The sequence below is a fragment of the Python bivittatus genome, unplaced genomic scaffold (genome assembly GCF_059951505.1).
Source record: "Python bivittatus isolate LINGU-HERP-01145 unplaced genomic scaffold, Pbiv_v1 ctg000080_np1212, whole genome shotgun sequence".
In the NCBI taxonomy this organism is placed as follows: Eukaryota; Metazoa; Chordata; class Lepidosauria; order Squamata; family Pythonidae; genus Python; species Python bivittatus.
This window is the reverse complement of record NW_028277035.1, coordinates 87,962,733-87,978,353: the sequence shown is the minus strand read 5'-3', so window position 1 is coordinate 87,978,353 and position 15,621 is coordinate 87,962,733. Positions and strand designations below refer to the sequence as shown.

The 15,621-nt window shown below is 42.7% G+C and overlaps 1 protein-coding gene and 2 non-coding genes across 3 annotated transcripts; 2 read left to right on the top strand and 1 right to left on the bottom strand.

Annotated features, from left to right (window-relative positions):
* Window positions 1–2,537: 2,537 nt before the first annotated feature.
* Window positions 2,538–13,005, bottom strand: TRIM41 (tripartite motif containing 41). Its single transcript, XM_007431300.4, has 6 exons — window positions 11,466–13,005; window positions 10,804–10,899; window positions 9,705–9,935; window positions 7,600–7,622; window positions 6,101–6,228; window positions 2,538–4,516 (listed from the first exon to the last, which is right to left on the bottom strand). The coding sequence occupies exons 1-6, from the start codon at window positions 12,369–12,371 to the stop codon at window positions 3,996–3,998; spliced, it is 1,905 nt and encodes a 634-aa protein (XP_007431362.1). The 5' UTR covers window positions 12,372–13,005; the 3' UTR covers window positions 2,538–3,995.
* Window positions 13,006–14,857: 1,852 nt separating this feature from the next.
* Window positions 14,858–14,930, top strand: TRNAV-CAC (transfer RNA valine (anticodon CAC)). Its single transcript has one exon. It is a non-coding gene; the product is annotated as a tRNA-Val (tRNA).
* Window positions 14,931–15,278: 348 nt separating this feature from the next.
* On the top strand, window positions 15,279–15,351 carry TRNAK-CUU (transfer RNA lysine (anticodon CUU)). The gene has a single exon. It is a non-coding gene; the product is annotated as a tRNA-Lys (tRNA).
* The last annotated feature ends 270 nt before the right edge of the window (window positions 15,352–15,621 follow it).

The following is a 15,621-nucleotide window of genomic DNA, read 5'->3' as shown; positions in this document are numbered from 1 at the left end:
AAGATATATGCTAAGGGATTAGATCAGTGTTTCTCAACCTTGGCAGCTGTAAGATGAATGGACTTCAATTTCCAGAATTCCCCAGCCTGCAGGGAATTCTGGGAGTTCAAGTCCACTCATCTTACAGCTGCCAAGGTTGAGAAACACTGGCTTAGATGCATTTTCTCTCCAAGGTGTTTTATTTCACTGAGCAGAGGAGGGCCTCCTACAATAACTGCTACTCCTGCCTGCTCTGCTAAACACAACTAAAGTCTTCTGCTGAAAGAGGAGAAGCTTTGCTCTTAGAGCAGACATTGCTCAGGGCTCCAAGCTTTCCTCACTTCTCCCCACAGTAGCTGAGACCCAGTTAGGTGAAACCTAGTTAACCTTGGGTGATCTCAGAAAGCTAATTTGGGCTGGACCTGGTAAGTACCAGAATGGTACAAGGTGGTAGGCTAGAATGGGAAGTTGAAAAAACATTGCAGAAGGCAGCCACAGCAAATCTTGTGTATTAACACGACAATTCTGCAACTGACTAAAGGCATCAATAATCAGGCTTGGCTAGAAGGAGTCTACCTTCATAGTAGCTGGAGAGGATGCAGAGATCATTTGGTATGGGATTTCCTTCCTTTCCCCATCATATTCTGTAGCTGCCATCAGAGACCCTGGCTGCAACCGTGGGATGGAGCCCAAATGAACTAAGCAGTCGGTCCTTGCTGCCCTGGAGCCAGGCTTGTAGACTCTTCCCGTGCAGGCGGTTTCTCTAAGGAAAAATGGGAACTGGAATGTTGGCTGCTCACCGTGGTGCTGTCTGGTGTCCGCCCCGATGCAGTGCACTCCCATGAGAGTAGCGTGCAAGTTTACTAGTCCCAGACAAGAGTGTGGGACTTGGGTGGGTGTGTGTGGGTGTGTGAATGTGAGAGAGGAATCCAGGAGCAGCTCTGATCCATTCTGAGGGAGAGCCAGGCCCTGGTTCTTAAAAGAGGACACACACTATCATGAAATAAAGTATTCATTTTCAATTTTGCAAGCTGGACAAAATACCCCTCTAGAAGGGCTGCTGAGGCAGCACATCCTCTTAAAGGCTGCTTCAAGGGCTTCCTGAGGTGGTCTCTATACACGCAGAGGGAACACTTCCACTGAAATCTGTGAAGCAAAGTCTATGCAGGCAGCCTAGGAGCAACTGCTGAAATTTTCCAGATACGCTGGTCTCAATACTTAAAGGGAGGATAATTCCCAATCTCCCAATCTTCATAGTTAACAAGAATCAGGGCTTTGCATATAGCGCGATGTTACCTCCCATCCACACGTAAAAAGGCTTCTGCGTGATGATTCCCAAAACCACCTCCAGTGCGTTGCTTCCCTGTCTGGGACCCCTGCTTGGTTCCACCCATTTTTAGCCTTTATGGCTCATGGCTGGTTTATGTACATGGCTGTACTGGTTTTACCCCCCTTTTGTCCTAAGTGTACTGCAAACCTCCGTTAGAAAAAGTAACACAAGCGAGACATAAACAAAACCACTAAGATGTTCTTAGCTAGAACTGACAAATAGAGGCTGCCCCATTCTCTCTCACTGATCCCCAGCCAACTACTGTAGATTGCAAAACTTCTGGTGGGAGTCATCTAAGTAGATCTGGGAATGCATTTTGCTAAGCTTCAGTCTCGTTGCTTTGGCTGGACTAGCTCTTGGATCTTTTCTAAGCTTCAGTCTTGCTGCTTTGGCTGGACTAACTCTTGGATCTTACTTTTTGTGAGGCCTTTCTGCATCCAACTTTCTGCAGGTGGGCCCTTCAATAGATTGTCAAGCCATAATTTTTCAGCACTGTATTTTCCTCCAGTTAGAACAGCTTTAGGAGGATTCTCTCTACCACCATTGGAAAACAGAGTATTGGAATTAACTGCAATGCAGCCAACAAAGGACATTAGCACTTTACATGCTTTGTCTTATTGCCTTTGTTATGGTTTGGCTTCTGATTCTTTTTTCTTTTCACTTACTGAGTTCTCTGCACTTATATGAAACTGGGAAGGTGGGTCCTCTTTCCGCATAGAAGCAAGTGGGAGGAAGAACGCACTGTTGGCTGCTCTCTCCGTTACAATACAGAAAAGGACCTTCATGGTAAATCCATGTCCCAATTGTTTTTTTTTTAAAGCATCTAATGGTAATGTGAATAATTTGCAACCGTAGAGTATGAGTTTAGAACTTAATATACTGTCCAGCATATCAAAACATTTTATGGTTTTCATTAAAGAGATGTTTTACTCACTGCAGTTGAAAATGACTTGTCCTTGTCTGGGATCTGCCCAGCAAGTGAACAATCAGACTTGTTGCTGGGACTCAGCACTACCCAGTAGGATTATTAACAAGATTCACTTTCACAGCATTCTACTCTAGACCTTAGGCTTCGTTTTAACTAAAAGCACTGGATTGTGTAGTCCTTCCAGAAGAATATTCTAATTCTCCATATTGTTAAAAAGCAACTAAACCATTTTTGTCATTAAATAAACGAGTATTTCAAAGAATCTTGTTTTTCAACATTCAAATAAACCATAACAGCAAAGCATTTAACATGTCATTTATTACTTTATTTATCTCTCAACTTTTTCCCCAAAAAACTAGACCTCCTTTTAATTTTTTTTAGCGAAAAATAGTTCAGAAGCAGCTCTGTCAAGCCAAAAAGAATTTTAAAAACCACATATAGCTGGAATAGCTAAAGCCTCCAGAGGTTCAAGAAGACTCCACAGTGAAGGCTAAAACTAGTGAGTGACTAAAATAAGTTATTTAAAGCAGATGGTGGGAAGACAGAAAGAGGGAATGAGTAAGACAGTAATAATGAAATCTTAGCATCTGGTGGGATAGCACACACATCTACAATCATGACTCTACACTGACATTGAACAGCTCAACAGCACGTGGTACTGTCATTGCTCCAAATGGCCAGCATATCACGTTTTAGAATAGATAAATGGCAGAAGAGATGGGAATAACATCAAAGATTAGGAGACATTTCAACTGGGACATCACATGGAACCAGTGTAAAGCAGTGGGACAGAACTTGCAATTCTATATTTTTTTAAATTGGATATTAGTAAATTGCAAAAAAACAGGAATTCAGAATACAGGCATTGGAGCAATTAAAGAAGAAATCATAGCATTGGGAACCTGCCAAAATATTTCTGTATCATTACTTTAAAATGAAGGGCTATTGTGAGGGCTGCAGGAATCTGGGATCTGGTGATAGCAAAACAGAAACTGGGGCTAATTGTTTTCCAGATGTTGCTGAACCACAACTCCTGTATCCCACAACATAGGCTGTGATTGCTGGGGTTCTTGGAAGCTGTCTTCAGTAACACATGGAGGGCCACATATTCCTCATCCGTACTTAAAGCATGGACTTACATCCGACCCCAAGAACATAGTGGAACAGTCATCTCTTGACCAGCAAAATTCAAAAAAGAATAAAAAAGTTACCACACACAGGCCTAAATTTTGTTGTCTTGAATGCCTGACTAGGTAGATTTAGGTGTCTTCAGGGAAGTGAAGAACAAGTCTTGGATTGCAAAGCCCAAGCCCAGAAGCCATGGCAGATCCCACCAACCTTACAACTGAAAGACTGCATGCTCAATAAGGTCTAATTTCTCTTCTGAGATATTAAAGATCAAGGACTCCAATATCTAAAGACGAGAAAAGTATAATTGGCTGACATGTGATTATACCCCAAAGGTATAAGGAGAGAGAGCACAATTTTTTTGCTAAGATGGATCTGGGCCATAAGAGAAATAAAATCCGATCCATGACCTGGTCAAGCACCAGAGAAGTAGAACTGTGCAAAACTGGATTCACAGAAGGGAAGAATCCCTGTCAAAAGGAATCCAAAATAAGAGCTAGATAAGGAATCCACCAAAGTCCAAGGGTGGTGAGAAACTCTTATCAGGCATAATTAGGTGGGATGGGAGGACTATGATGAAGCAGAGGCCTCAAGGGATAAATTCAGGTATGTGCAGCAGCCGCAATGGCATCAATTGCAGATTTTGATGCGGGTTCCCTTAGAAAGAATGCGGAAAAAGGGGAAGATGCGCTCGCGGAATGAAGCATTGAAGGTGTGAATATGAGCCATGCTTTCAGCATTGTAGAATCCTAGCTGGCCTCGTTCATAGTCCAGGTAGACACAAAAGCGCCGTAATTTCTCAGCTGGAGAGAGGGATGTCTGCTCAGTGGTAGTCAAAGCCTGGTACTTCTTACCATTGGTTCCTACACACCAGATCTCCCGTTTCTGGTGGGAACCACTGCTGGATTTCTCTTTTCGTCGGGCCGATTCGCGGGCTGCCCCTACAGCCCACCCTCGCCGGCCACCCACCTCCACTTCCCAGTAGTGGCGACCATAAGTAAAGCCCTGCAAGGCCAACACACAGTAGTCAGAGTCGAAGCGTTTGGGGTTATCTGGCAGATCCCGCCAGCGTTCCCCAAGTCGGACGCTGCGGCAATCTGAGGAAAGTGTGAGTCGTGGATGAGCTGTTTCAGGATCCAGAGTCAATTCAGCTGTAAGAGAAAAAGAGCAAAACAATATAAATAGGAGGCAAAACATTTGTTCTCTGTATCAGTGTTTCTCAACACTGGCAGCTTGAAGATGTGTGGACCAACTCCCATGCTGGCTGGGGAATTCTGGGAGTTGAAGACCATACATCTTCAAGTTGACAAAGTTGAGAAACACTACTCTGTATAGATAGAACTCAGCTCAGGTATCATTCAGATTCATTGTCTGCCCGCCCAAACAGTTCTGGGCAGGTAAGGCATATATTATAATGTATTAGTAAGGCACGTGTGTGTGTGTGTGTGTGTGTGCGTGCGTGTGTGCGTGTGTATCCATCCATCCATCCATCCATCCATCCATCCATCCATCCATCCATCCATCCATCCATCCATCCATCCATCGGAAGACACATACCACCCATAGGGGTGAGAGGGGAATTTTATAATTTGAAAGTAAATTTGGTTCATGACAGAAAAGGCACTATGTCAGTCTTTTAATACTACACAGAATTTCTACAGTGCTGTCGAACAGAACTTTCAAACTATTTTACACATAGTCTCAGTAACTCTTACTATCATAAAAGGCTCAGGTGCTGTTATTCACACACAGTAAAGTTGTAGGGCAGATGCTTCTAAAACAGTCTCTTCTTTAAAGCTACCTAATGAGTCCATAATCAACACAGAGTTTCCTGGTTTACAGATCAAATGCTATGCACAGTGAGCTTTGTAGGAGGACCATGCACTTTTAAAATTCTGTTATTTTTGAAAGTCTCTGCTCCTCAGAATCTCCTTTCTTGCCTTTCCTTCTTACTCACTCACACAACCAATGCCCCATTCATCTGTTCTATCCACTATAGTGTTTCTCAAACTTGGCAACTTCAAGATGTGTGGACTTCAAGTCCCAGAATTCCCCAGCCAGCTTTTGCCAAGTTTGAGAAACACTGATCTTATTACCACCTCCAACCATCTGCCATTTTTTGTCATACAGCTTAACGTATCAAACTACCTCCACATGTCTCTTTTTATTATAACTTTCTCTCCTATGAATGAATGCTTTTTTAATAAGCCTTCCCATAGGATCCTCATACCTGGTCCTCCACTGCCATTGTTCCTCCACCTACACAACTTACTGTGAGGGTTTTAAAAAAACTTTAATCCTTTCTCCATACTAACGTTTTTCCACCAACTCCTTTGGGAATCAGTGTGGTGGTGCAAGGATTACGTGTTGGACTAAGAGTAACATCCAGGTTCAAATCCAACCTCATCCATGAAAACTGTCTGGATACCCTTGGGCCAGTCACATTCTCTCACCCCAACCTATCCCACAGGGTTATTGTGGGCATAAAATGATGGGAGCTCCCTATGTGTGATTCTGAACTCCTGCAGAATGTCAGGATAGAAGTCCAAGAAGAAAAAGCTTTCACATCATGAACTGTATGGGCTACTTCTGCACAGCTTCTACTCCTCCTCCAACGATAAGAGTTTTTTACAGTAAATAAATTCTTAGCTTCCATTGGGCAGTGGATGAATACATGACTGGAAGCTAGTCTGCATTTCTTAACTGCAAGAGAAAAGGAGCTCAGTGTCCTTTACCTTGAGGGGCTTTGCTGAAGACTTTCTCCATCTTCCTCATTAAAACATCTATAAGGAAGTAGTTCCGGTATTTCTTCCCTGCATCCACTGGTACCATCTCTGGATCTTGGAATGTAAGATTCTCACACCTGACAAAGGGACCATTTAGAGAGCAACATGTAAGACTGGAGATGGGTAGCCACTAGCAAGAAAAGCATTAAGAACTGAAAATGCAACATATTAGGACCTGATGAGTCTATTCCTAGCTTAACCTTCCAACTAACTGCTGCTATAGCTGTATCTTCTTTATTTTTAAAAGCTCTCCATATTATTTTAACACAGAAATGGAAGAGAAGCAAGGAGATTAACTCATTAAAATAGTAGAAGGAGAATAAAAGAAAAATAAACATTGTTGAGGAGATTTATTTGCCCCTCATCAACCTATTTATCTCTACAAGATCAAGCAGTTCTGGCCACATGCATATAAAGATTTTCCACTGGACCTACTTATTTTGTTCCCCACGAGAGTCATTATATTTTAATAATGACTGTTTTTATATATTTATTGCTTTAATTAATTGTTGTATGGCACCCAGAGTCACTTTTTGTGAGATGGGTGGCTATATAAATTTGATAAATAAATAAATAAATTATTCTTACACTAACAAAACTGACTGCTTTGCCACAAATACCACCCTTGAGCACAACAGAGAACAGCACTGAAATACTGCCATTTCCCTGGTCCCTAGATTAGCTATGCATTCTCTGGATAGTTTCAACAGTTTATAGAAACGCATGTCTCTTGACACAGAAAGGATACAATTGGATAGGTCTTCAGTAAATGTTCTAACAAAGTTTTGGAATAGCCACAGTTCTTAGCTTTTCAAATTCTTATAATTTGGAAGAGTTAAGCATAATAATAATCTGATGCTGTCTGGATCATGGTGAGAGGGTTTCATCAGGGTACATGAAGGTGGGAAAGACTGACTTAAATTAACCTTGCATATGACACTTTAATGTAGTCTAATGGTGCAGCAGCTAGACACATAGTAAAATAATTATAGCTGCACGTTACCAGCTTCATGATCTTTTGAGCTGAAACTATTAAGATCCTGCCACACGCACTTTTCCCCCATGACCAGACACAGATAAGTGGATGTAGGTTTCCCAGGCAGCCTGCCATACATGCATTAACAACCTCAGTTCTGCGTAACTTCAAACAAGTTGATCTATCCCAAGTTTTCATACTACTTTTTTGAGATGTGTCTTCCTGCTGATGGGCAGCTGGTAAAAAAAAAAAAACAGCTTGAGAAACTCGGCTAATGCAAAACTCAAACCAACTGACAAAACAGTATAATGATCCTTAGAGATATTCTAGAGTATTCAACCTCTGTCATCCTCAGAATTGGCTCAAAGGCATTTATGAAAAGCCATTAAATTCTAAAGAGATGCAACCTGGCTAAGTGAAGCACAAATCTCAGGAATGTAAAGCAGAAACAACCACAAGAAATTCAACCAACCTGACTAAAGTGCCTTTGAAATCCTAGAAAAGGGAAGAAAAGAAAAGAGGTTAGGATGATTATACATCTAGGTATTATAAAACAAATAAATAGTTTGAAAGACCATTTTTTTCTGTAGAATTTTTCTGGAAAGAGTTTTCAAGCTTGGGGGGGGGGATTTCTTGGGATTCCAAATCATGTGCTTTGTTGTCAAAAAGCTTTACATGAAGAAATACTATCTGTCAGGCTCCCTGGCTTGAATGTGGCAGAAACTATGCAGATCCTTGACACAGCATGGCTAGATATACCGCATACCAGGAGGAATCCAGTTTAAGCAGGTGACTGCCTTCTTAATATGAAAATGCAGTTCCCTCATATATCTTTGTCACTGCTCCTGCCCCCCAGCATTTCTCCCGAGGTCTGGATGGTCCCAACCTGGTTGGCCTTTCTTAAGGTATTAAAGACCTTGATATTCCCACAGGTGTTAACCCTGAGGTTAAGCAAGCCCCATTGCTTGATAGCATATTACTGTTGTTCCAGTGATTTGAAGTGGAATGGGTTTTTTGACCCCAGGTATATTCTACAGCATGTTTTTTTCTTTATTTAAGACATTTGTATAGCCACCCATCCTAAGCCAAACTCTGGGCAGGTTACAGCCAAGGATAAAAAAATATATGCATAATAAAGGCAAAGAACAATAAAACCAATAATAAAAAAACAGAAAAACTTGCCACACCCACACTTCCCTGAGGCAACCCACACATTCTCTTCCACTCTATCCCAACGCTTGGGAAAGAACCAGATCTTAAGCGCTCTCCTAAAACTATATATTGATTTTACAAACTGTGGATTTGGGTTTTTTGGTCTTAATCTTTGCATGCCATCCAGTGTGTCTTTGGTGAGATGGGTAGCAATACCAATTATTTAAATAAATAAATATCTCCTGCAGTTTACATCTGGCGTTTCTCTTTCCACCTTTCCTATGACTTAATGGACATCTAACTTTGTATTTCTCAGGCTTGGTGCTTGGAGGCAGTAGATTGTTGACACAATCAGCATTCCTGCCCTAGGAAACCAGCCTCCACAAAACTCTCACATTGTCAGTGTTGTTTAAAAGTATTATGAGTTTCTTATAAGACTATATGGGTATTAATCAATAGATTATGGGGATCTCTGACCCAGCCACTGAGCCTGCCTGCCTGCCTCTCTCTCTCCTTCCTTCTTCCTTCTTCCTTCTTCCCTTCCCTTCCCTTCCCTTTCCCTGGCTGCCCATCTCAAATTTGGCAGCTAACAATATAGAAAGAACAACGTAACAAACAGAAAGAACAGAGAAACACATAGAAACAGCAGCTGGGGTAAAAACAAACTCATAACTATAAATCAGCATAACCAATGTATGGGCTCAGTCACACCTCCTGACCCCCAGGCCCAGTGACAAAATTATTTCTCTAAGGCCTTACAAAAGGCCAATAGGATTGGGGCCAATCTGATGGAATGATATTCCAGAGGGTGGGTGCCACGAGAGAAAAGGCTCTCTTCCTGAGCCCTGCCAGATGGCGTTCCTTAGCAAACGGAACCCAGAGCCTCTTCTGCTACCAGAACCACCCCAGCTTTGGAAAAGTCCTACCTGCAATCTAAATCAGCACAGAACTGAATTTTTGTTATCTCCCACATTTAATAGCCCTTACCTCCTAATCAATGTTTTAATTCAAACACAGAAGGTGATTCAGAAAAAGCCACTTCTACACTTTGGTTGGTGTGTAGTACCAACCAAATCACACAAAATGATTTGGAGACATCTAATTCAATGCAATGACTTGAACAGATTTTCAAGTTTTCAAGTTCTACTTCTGTCCAGCTGAATATCAGTCAAGACCCCTTGACTGCTGTGCATGCTATGCTAATATACTACCCTCAGGATTGTTAAAGCACCCATGTTATAGATAACAGGCCAGGTAGCTTTTAAAGCAATATATATTCCGCATGGCAAACTCTTACTTTTAACAAATCCAGCAATGCAACGCCTGTACCTCTGCATCGATTCTTAATCATTAGAACTACAACAGCCAGCTATGCTTGGGACCAGTCACAAATGTGAATCCAGGCAACTTGGGAAAGAGATTTACCTTGAGCAGTTGCAAACCATCTTGCTTGCTCTTGTCTTCTGCTTCTGCAATAAGACGGCTTAGTGCAGCACCTTGCTCCTCCAGGTGGGTGATGTTGCTACTCTGGCTGGCCAGCAGTATCTCATAGCGGTCTTCCAGCTGGTGAAGCAGCATGGCTTGCTCTCCCACCAGGAATTGATGCAGCCGCTCAAAGTCTGACTCAAATTCTTTCATATCAAATTTCATCTTGTTCTGTGGCCGATGAGGAGATGGTTAGGAAGGCAACACTGTAGAGCCAAGGTTTGGGACTACGCCGCTTTATGGCCCAGCACATTAAATCTATGTCAACTTCTTTAGCGGGCAGCAGGACCAGATAACACCTGCCTTTATAAACAACCACAATCATAGCAAATGGCACAACTGGCACATTTCTGTGCTGGTCCGGATGGAAAAACAGAAAACATTTCCCCACCTCAGAAGTCTTGCTTGAGGCAAAATCACAATGACTAAACCAACCAACACTCATATAATTTATTAAGATTCTTTCTTCTGGATAACAATGCCAAAGGTTATACAGTTTATAATGAGAGAAAGAAAAATGGCTTTCTGCAAAGGGAAATCAATTCTGCTGATCTCAACTATTTTAGGCATTTTCCTGGGCAGAACATGAAATCACCTCTGTTTAGGCAATAAGGAATACTAAAGAAATTAGAAGACCAGGCCAATTCTAATACCTATGGTCCCATATACCCTCAGACTGAGGGATAATATTGGCAGATCCTCTCAGATATGTGCAGAAGAATGGGACCAGATCACACAATACTCATTGCTGGCAATAAAGCCATCTATTCTCTATAAAATATAGTTAAGACCAGGCCTCTAAAGTTCAGATCAAATCCCAGGTAGGCCAGTTAGATTTCTACTTTTATAAATCCATGACTTCAAGATAAGGAATCCCAAAAGAATCATTTTCTTAATACAAAGAAGACCATCTGCTCCTAAGACCAAGACAGTTCCTCTTCATCCAAGCTTTGTGAACAAAAATCTACACTAACAAGGTGATCATTCAGACAAGAGACTGACTGGAAATATAAGAGAATTAAGGGAATAATGAAGTTACCTTGAGATCTGCTATCTTCTCCTCTTCACTTGACTTCTGCTTCAGAACTGCCTCCAGTTTCTTTTTCAGTGGATCCAAGTGACCCTGGAGTTTAGCCTAAAAACAACTAGAATAACTAGAATACCACAACTTAATTGTATTTATGTCATACAAGCATGAAAACAGCAGTTGGCAGAAACTTTTTGAAAGTTCAAATTCAGCGTTCAGAGAAATAAGCATTAAATCTTCATTTCCTGGCAACATGGCTCTCATGCTGCATTTGGATACATCTGATACAAACAGATTTCTTATCTTTACAATACAACTTTACAGCTTCTACAAAATCCCACATCTCTTTTAAATGACCTAAACTTGTAGCTTCTATAGTTGAAAGGAAAAAATGAATTCTATACTGTTTTTGTTTGACAGAAAGTTAGAATCCAGAGCATCCAAATAAGAGAATTTTTACTGAGTACCTTGTACTGATTTATTTATATTTACACATTTGTATAAGCACATCATCCAGGGGTCTTTCCGCAGGCAAAGCAGGGACTCTGTAATTATCCTAGTATGCCACTACTGTTTGTCAAAGCCATAGTACCATTAATGCTTTTATAACACAAAAACCTCCAATTTAACAAGATTACACCCTAGCATTTACATCATCTTGTTCTATTCCGTACCTTATATTCTTGCACAACTTCTTCCAGTGGCATAACACTGTGGTGTTTATGGGCTCGTGACTCCCTGCACACTACACAGATGGGCTCTTCATCTGCCTCACAAAAGAGCTTAAGTGGCTCTTCATGTTTCTCACATAGGGTTCGCTCAACACTTGGAGCCTGACCTGCAGCTAAAGCAGACGGTGCCCCTGAGGAATCCCCTGCTGCTGCCAAGTCCACTGCTTCAGTTGATGATATCACAGGCTTCAATGGTTGTGGGTGCATCTGTCGGATGATCTGCACCATGTTGGCCAGCTGAAGATTGGGGCGGAAGTTGCGATGAGGAAAAGTTTTGCGGCATTGAGGGCAAGTAAAAGACTGACGTTGTGGAGGAGTAGGTGGAGTTGCCGGCACAGTATATTCTGTCATTTCCTCTGGCTCTTCATCCATTACTTCCTCATCATCATCATAATTATCAAAAAATAAATCACTCCCCATAGCATCATCCCACATTTCCTGGTCCCAGTACTCTCTGTCGTCCTCATCATCCCATACGTCGTCATCTTCATCATCATACTCATCCCTGGATACATCATCTTCCTCCTCATCGCCCATATCCCCATCACCCAAATAATCATTGTCCTCCAGATCGTTGTCATAATCCCCATCTTCTTCAGGTCCCAGGTCATCTATCCCCCCATCATCAGCACCCCCCTCTGAGCCAGATGCTCCTACGTCATCTCCTTCTTCTTCACCCGAACCCCAAAGCTGAGTGATGCAGACACGGCAAAAGTTGTGGCCACATCCAATGGACACCGGGTCTGTGAAATAATCCAGGCAGATGGCACAGACAGCTTCCTCGTGTAGGGTGGCAACAGGGTTCAGCGGGCCCCCAGAGCTACTGCCTGCAGCTACTGCTGCTGCCATGAGACCTCCAATTTCTTCGCAGCCCACGCCCCAGCCGACTGGGCACGCCGACACCTCCCTGCCTAGAAGCCCCCTCCTGAAGGGAGCGCCTCCCTCCCAAGCCAGCTATTTCCCTCTGTCCTACCAGGACCTCCACTCCCTTTCCTGCCTCCCCGCCGCAGAAAACTTCCCTCCCCAAAGATTCTCGGGAGAAGAGGGCACCCGCCCGCGTCCCTCCTGCCCCCGCAGCTCTTTCCCGCTCGCCCGGCCCCAGGATCTGTCGGCCCTGCGAGCCGCCGCCCTGCCCCCGAGGAGCTCGCGCCCCCCTCCTCGCCCGCCCCCAGGAGCAACAACCGCCGGTGCCAGGCTGACGGTCCCCCGACCGAACTCCGCGAAACTATCACCCCCCTCACACCGGAACTGAAAGAGAAAGCCTGTGAGGCGTTCTAGACGCCCTGTGGCTCCTCTCTATGGTACGGGGACGACTCGCCGGTGTCCTCACAAGTGCGCCGGGTTGCGCTTCATATGCGGGGCCTGTCTGCCGGCAGCTAAGTTTCCGTGCCCGTAGCTGAGCGGAGGGCCAAGGACGTGCGCTTTAAACAGGCACCATTGAAGTCCGTAACGATTTTGACATCCATGATGTTTCCATGTCGAACGTCGCTATGGTCACACGCCGGAAGATCCGGCTTTACAGGTTTCGACAATGCGCCGGAAGTCTGGATACACTATATTATTATTACTTTAGTCTCTATGGTTGCGGAGGATTTAGCGTCCAAGGTAGAGGAGACTAGCAATGTGCTACATAAAGAGCGGGAGCGCTGTCATTTTTGAATCCTAAAATGTTCTTGCATTCGCTTATAATTATTGCATGCTACGCTTTTGCTCCATTCTTTCTTCCTCCTCCTCTTCTTCTCCGACTTCTTCTTCTGCCTCCTCCTCCTCCTCTATTTCTTCTTCCTCCCTTTCCCCCTCCTCCTCCTCCTCTTCTTCCAGTGGTAAATTTCAGAATGAAAGTTAATTTTTGTGTTACAGATTTGAGTTTTTAAGACAACTTCTTGTATAAACGTTATTTTATAGAAATATATGGTTTTTCCTTATCCTACAAGAACTCATTGTTGGAAGGTTCATTTAGTGGATGGAGGCAATTACATTTCTGTAGAGTTGCAGCATGTGATAGCAATGGAAAAATGGAAGGAGAGCAAGGAAGCACGGAAGAGAGGAAGTTAGGTGGCAAAATCTTTCTCTTTTTAACACTCTTCACCATTTTTCGGACAAGACACATGGAGGCAGATGGATTATGTGCCATCAAGTGAGTGTTGACTGTGAACAACCACATAAATAGATTTTCACATGGAGGCAGGTCTAACCATTATTATAAATGGAAAATGGAAAAAAAATATTAAATTTTAATGATATGTCCAGCAGTCTTGACATGATTCCTTTCAAGGTTGTTTCATGTTGAAGGAACAAAATTGTCACACTCCAGATACCAATGACTAGTATGAATATCTCTGTGAATGTTGTTGCAAGGGGTATTAAGAACATACTATGGAAGTGAGGAAACATCTAGTTTTGTCTTCATGTGTGAAGATCATACATGTCTGTTTTACTGCAAGCTTGTATTGCAACAAGCCATAGAGTTCTGCTGGGCTTGAATGGCATATAAGCCCTATTAAATAAACAAACAAATCAACATAGATGGCAAAACCATCATACATGCACTTTGCAAGTTTCACATATTTTTATGCAGTTGCAGAGAGAGAGAAAAAAGCATTTTATATTTAATAACTAATAATTAATTATTCCCCCACCCACCTCCCACATGTATCTTTAGCCCAGGGGGTATAAGTCCCATGTAAACACACATGGGGTCACACTTGTGAAAAGGCTCCTTGTAATCCACGGTGTTCTACTAATGCTGCCTATTTTTTAACCTAGTTTTTCCATATGTATTCTAGACTTGAATATTAACATATTAATTATTTTATTGCATTTATTTTATTGGAAATCCATCATTCCCAAGAGGCAGCCTGTAAATAGAATAAATAAATAAAATAAAATGGAACGGAACAGGCTGATCCTACAGAAATAGCTAGGCTGCCAGAGAAAAACAGGAGCTGGCTTAGATGTGATGGAGTGAAACAAGCTGGTGCCCGGCCGCGTGGAAACAGGGCTGATTCCAGTTCTGGGAGGCCCGGGGGTGAAGGGGCAGGAGGCTTTGCTGGCTAAGAACACCTGTATTTAATAGGGTACTTGTGGATATATACTGTACGGATTTTATTGTAGACTTAATGAAGAAGGATTTCAGAAAGGATGGTTATAGTCTCCTGTATTCCACCCCTGCTGGCTGCTTCCCAGAAGTGGTTTGCAGGATACTTTAAAAAATACCTATTGATTAGCTCTGGAGGCTCAATATAATCACAACAGAGTAGGCGAAATGTTTTCCGAACATCTCCGCTCCAGCACCGGAGTATTACAGGTTATAGGGGAAAGAACAAAAGCAGCTGGTTTCTGTAGTGTAGTGGTTATCACGTTCGCCTCACACGCGAAAGGTCCCCGGTTCGAAACCGGGCAGAAACAACTCAGTATTTTGCTTTCCTTCACCATCCTCAAAAACAATTATTCAGAGGTCTGTATCTTAACGTAAACCCTTTTCCCATAATATATACAATGATTAAGGGCCGTTCAAATCGAAGTGATCAGTCTTTTGCGGATTTTAGGGTATGCTCTGTCCTGAATTTCGGAGCAATTTTCTAAAGTAGGGTAAAGTAGACAGTAGTACAGCACAGGTGTTACCTAGCCGGGTAACGAAACGTTTGCAAGAAAAGAACCAAGCTCAGAGAACCCCAAGGACCCTAAAGAGAGAAAGATAAATAGATTTGATAGTTTTCATGTTAAGTAATATTTTGGAAACCTCTTTGTGCAGCAGCCCGGCTAGCTCAGTCGGTAGAGCATGAGACTCTTAATCTCAGGGTCGTGGGTTCGAGCCCCACGTTGGGCGCTGGTCGTTACCTTTTGCTCTTCATCACACTTTTTAAATACAACAAACGAGTACCGTTTTTTTTCCGGAGCGTTAGCCACTTTGACCTTTTGCAGCCCGAACAACAACGCCGGGAATAGAGGAGACGAGGAGATCATTACAGAAGTGTTTTCTTCTACCATATTTTGGGGTTTTTCACTTTTCCATACTGCCCTGAGCACACCTAACTGTACTTTGATTGGGTACTTTCTTGCTTCACCGTTTTTCAACAGCGTTTTAATCCTCGTGCAA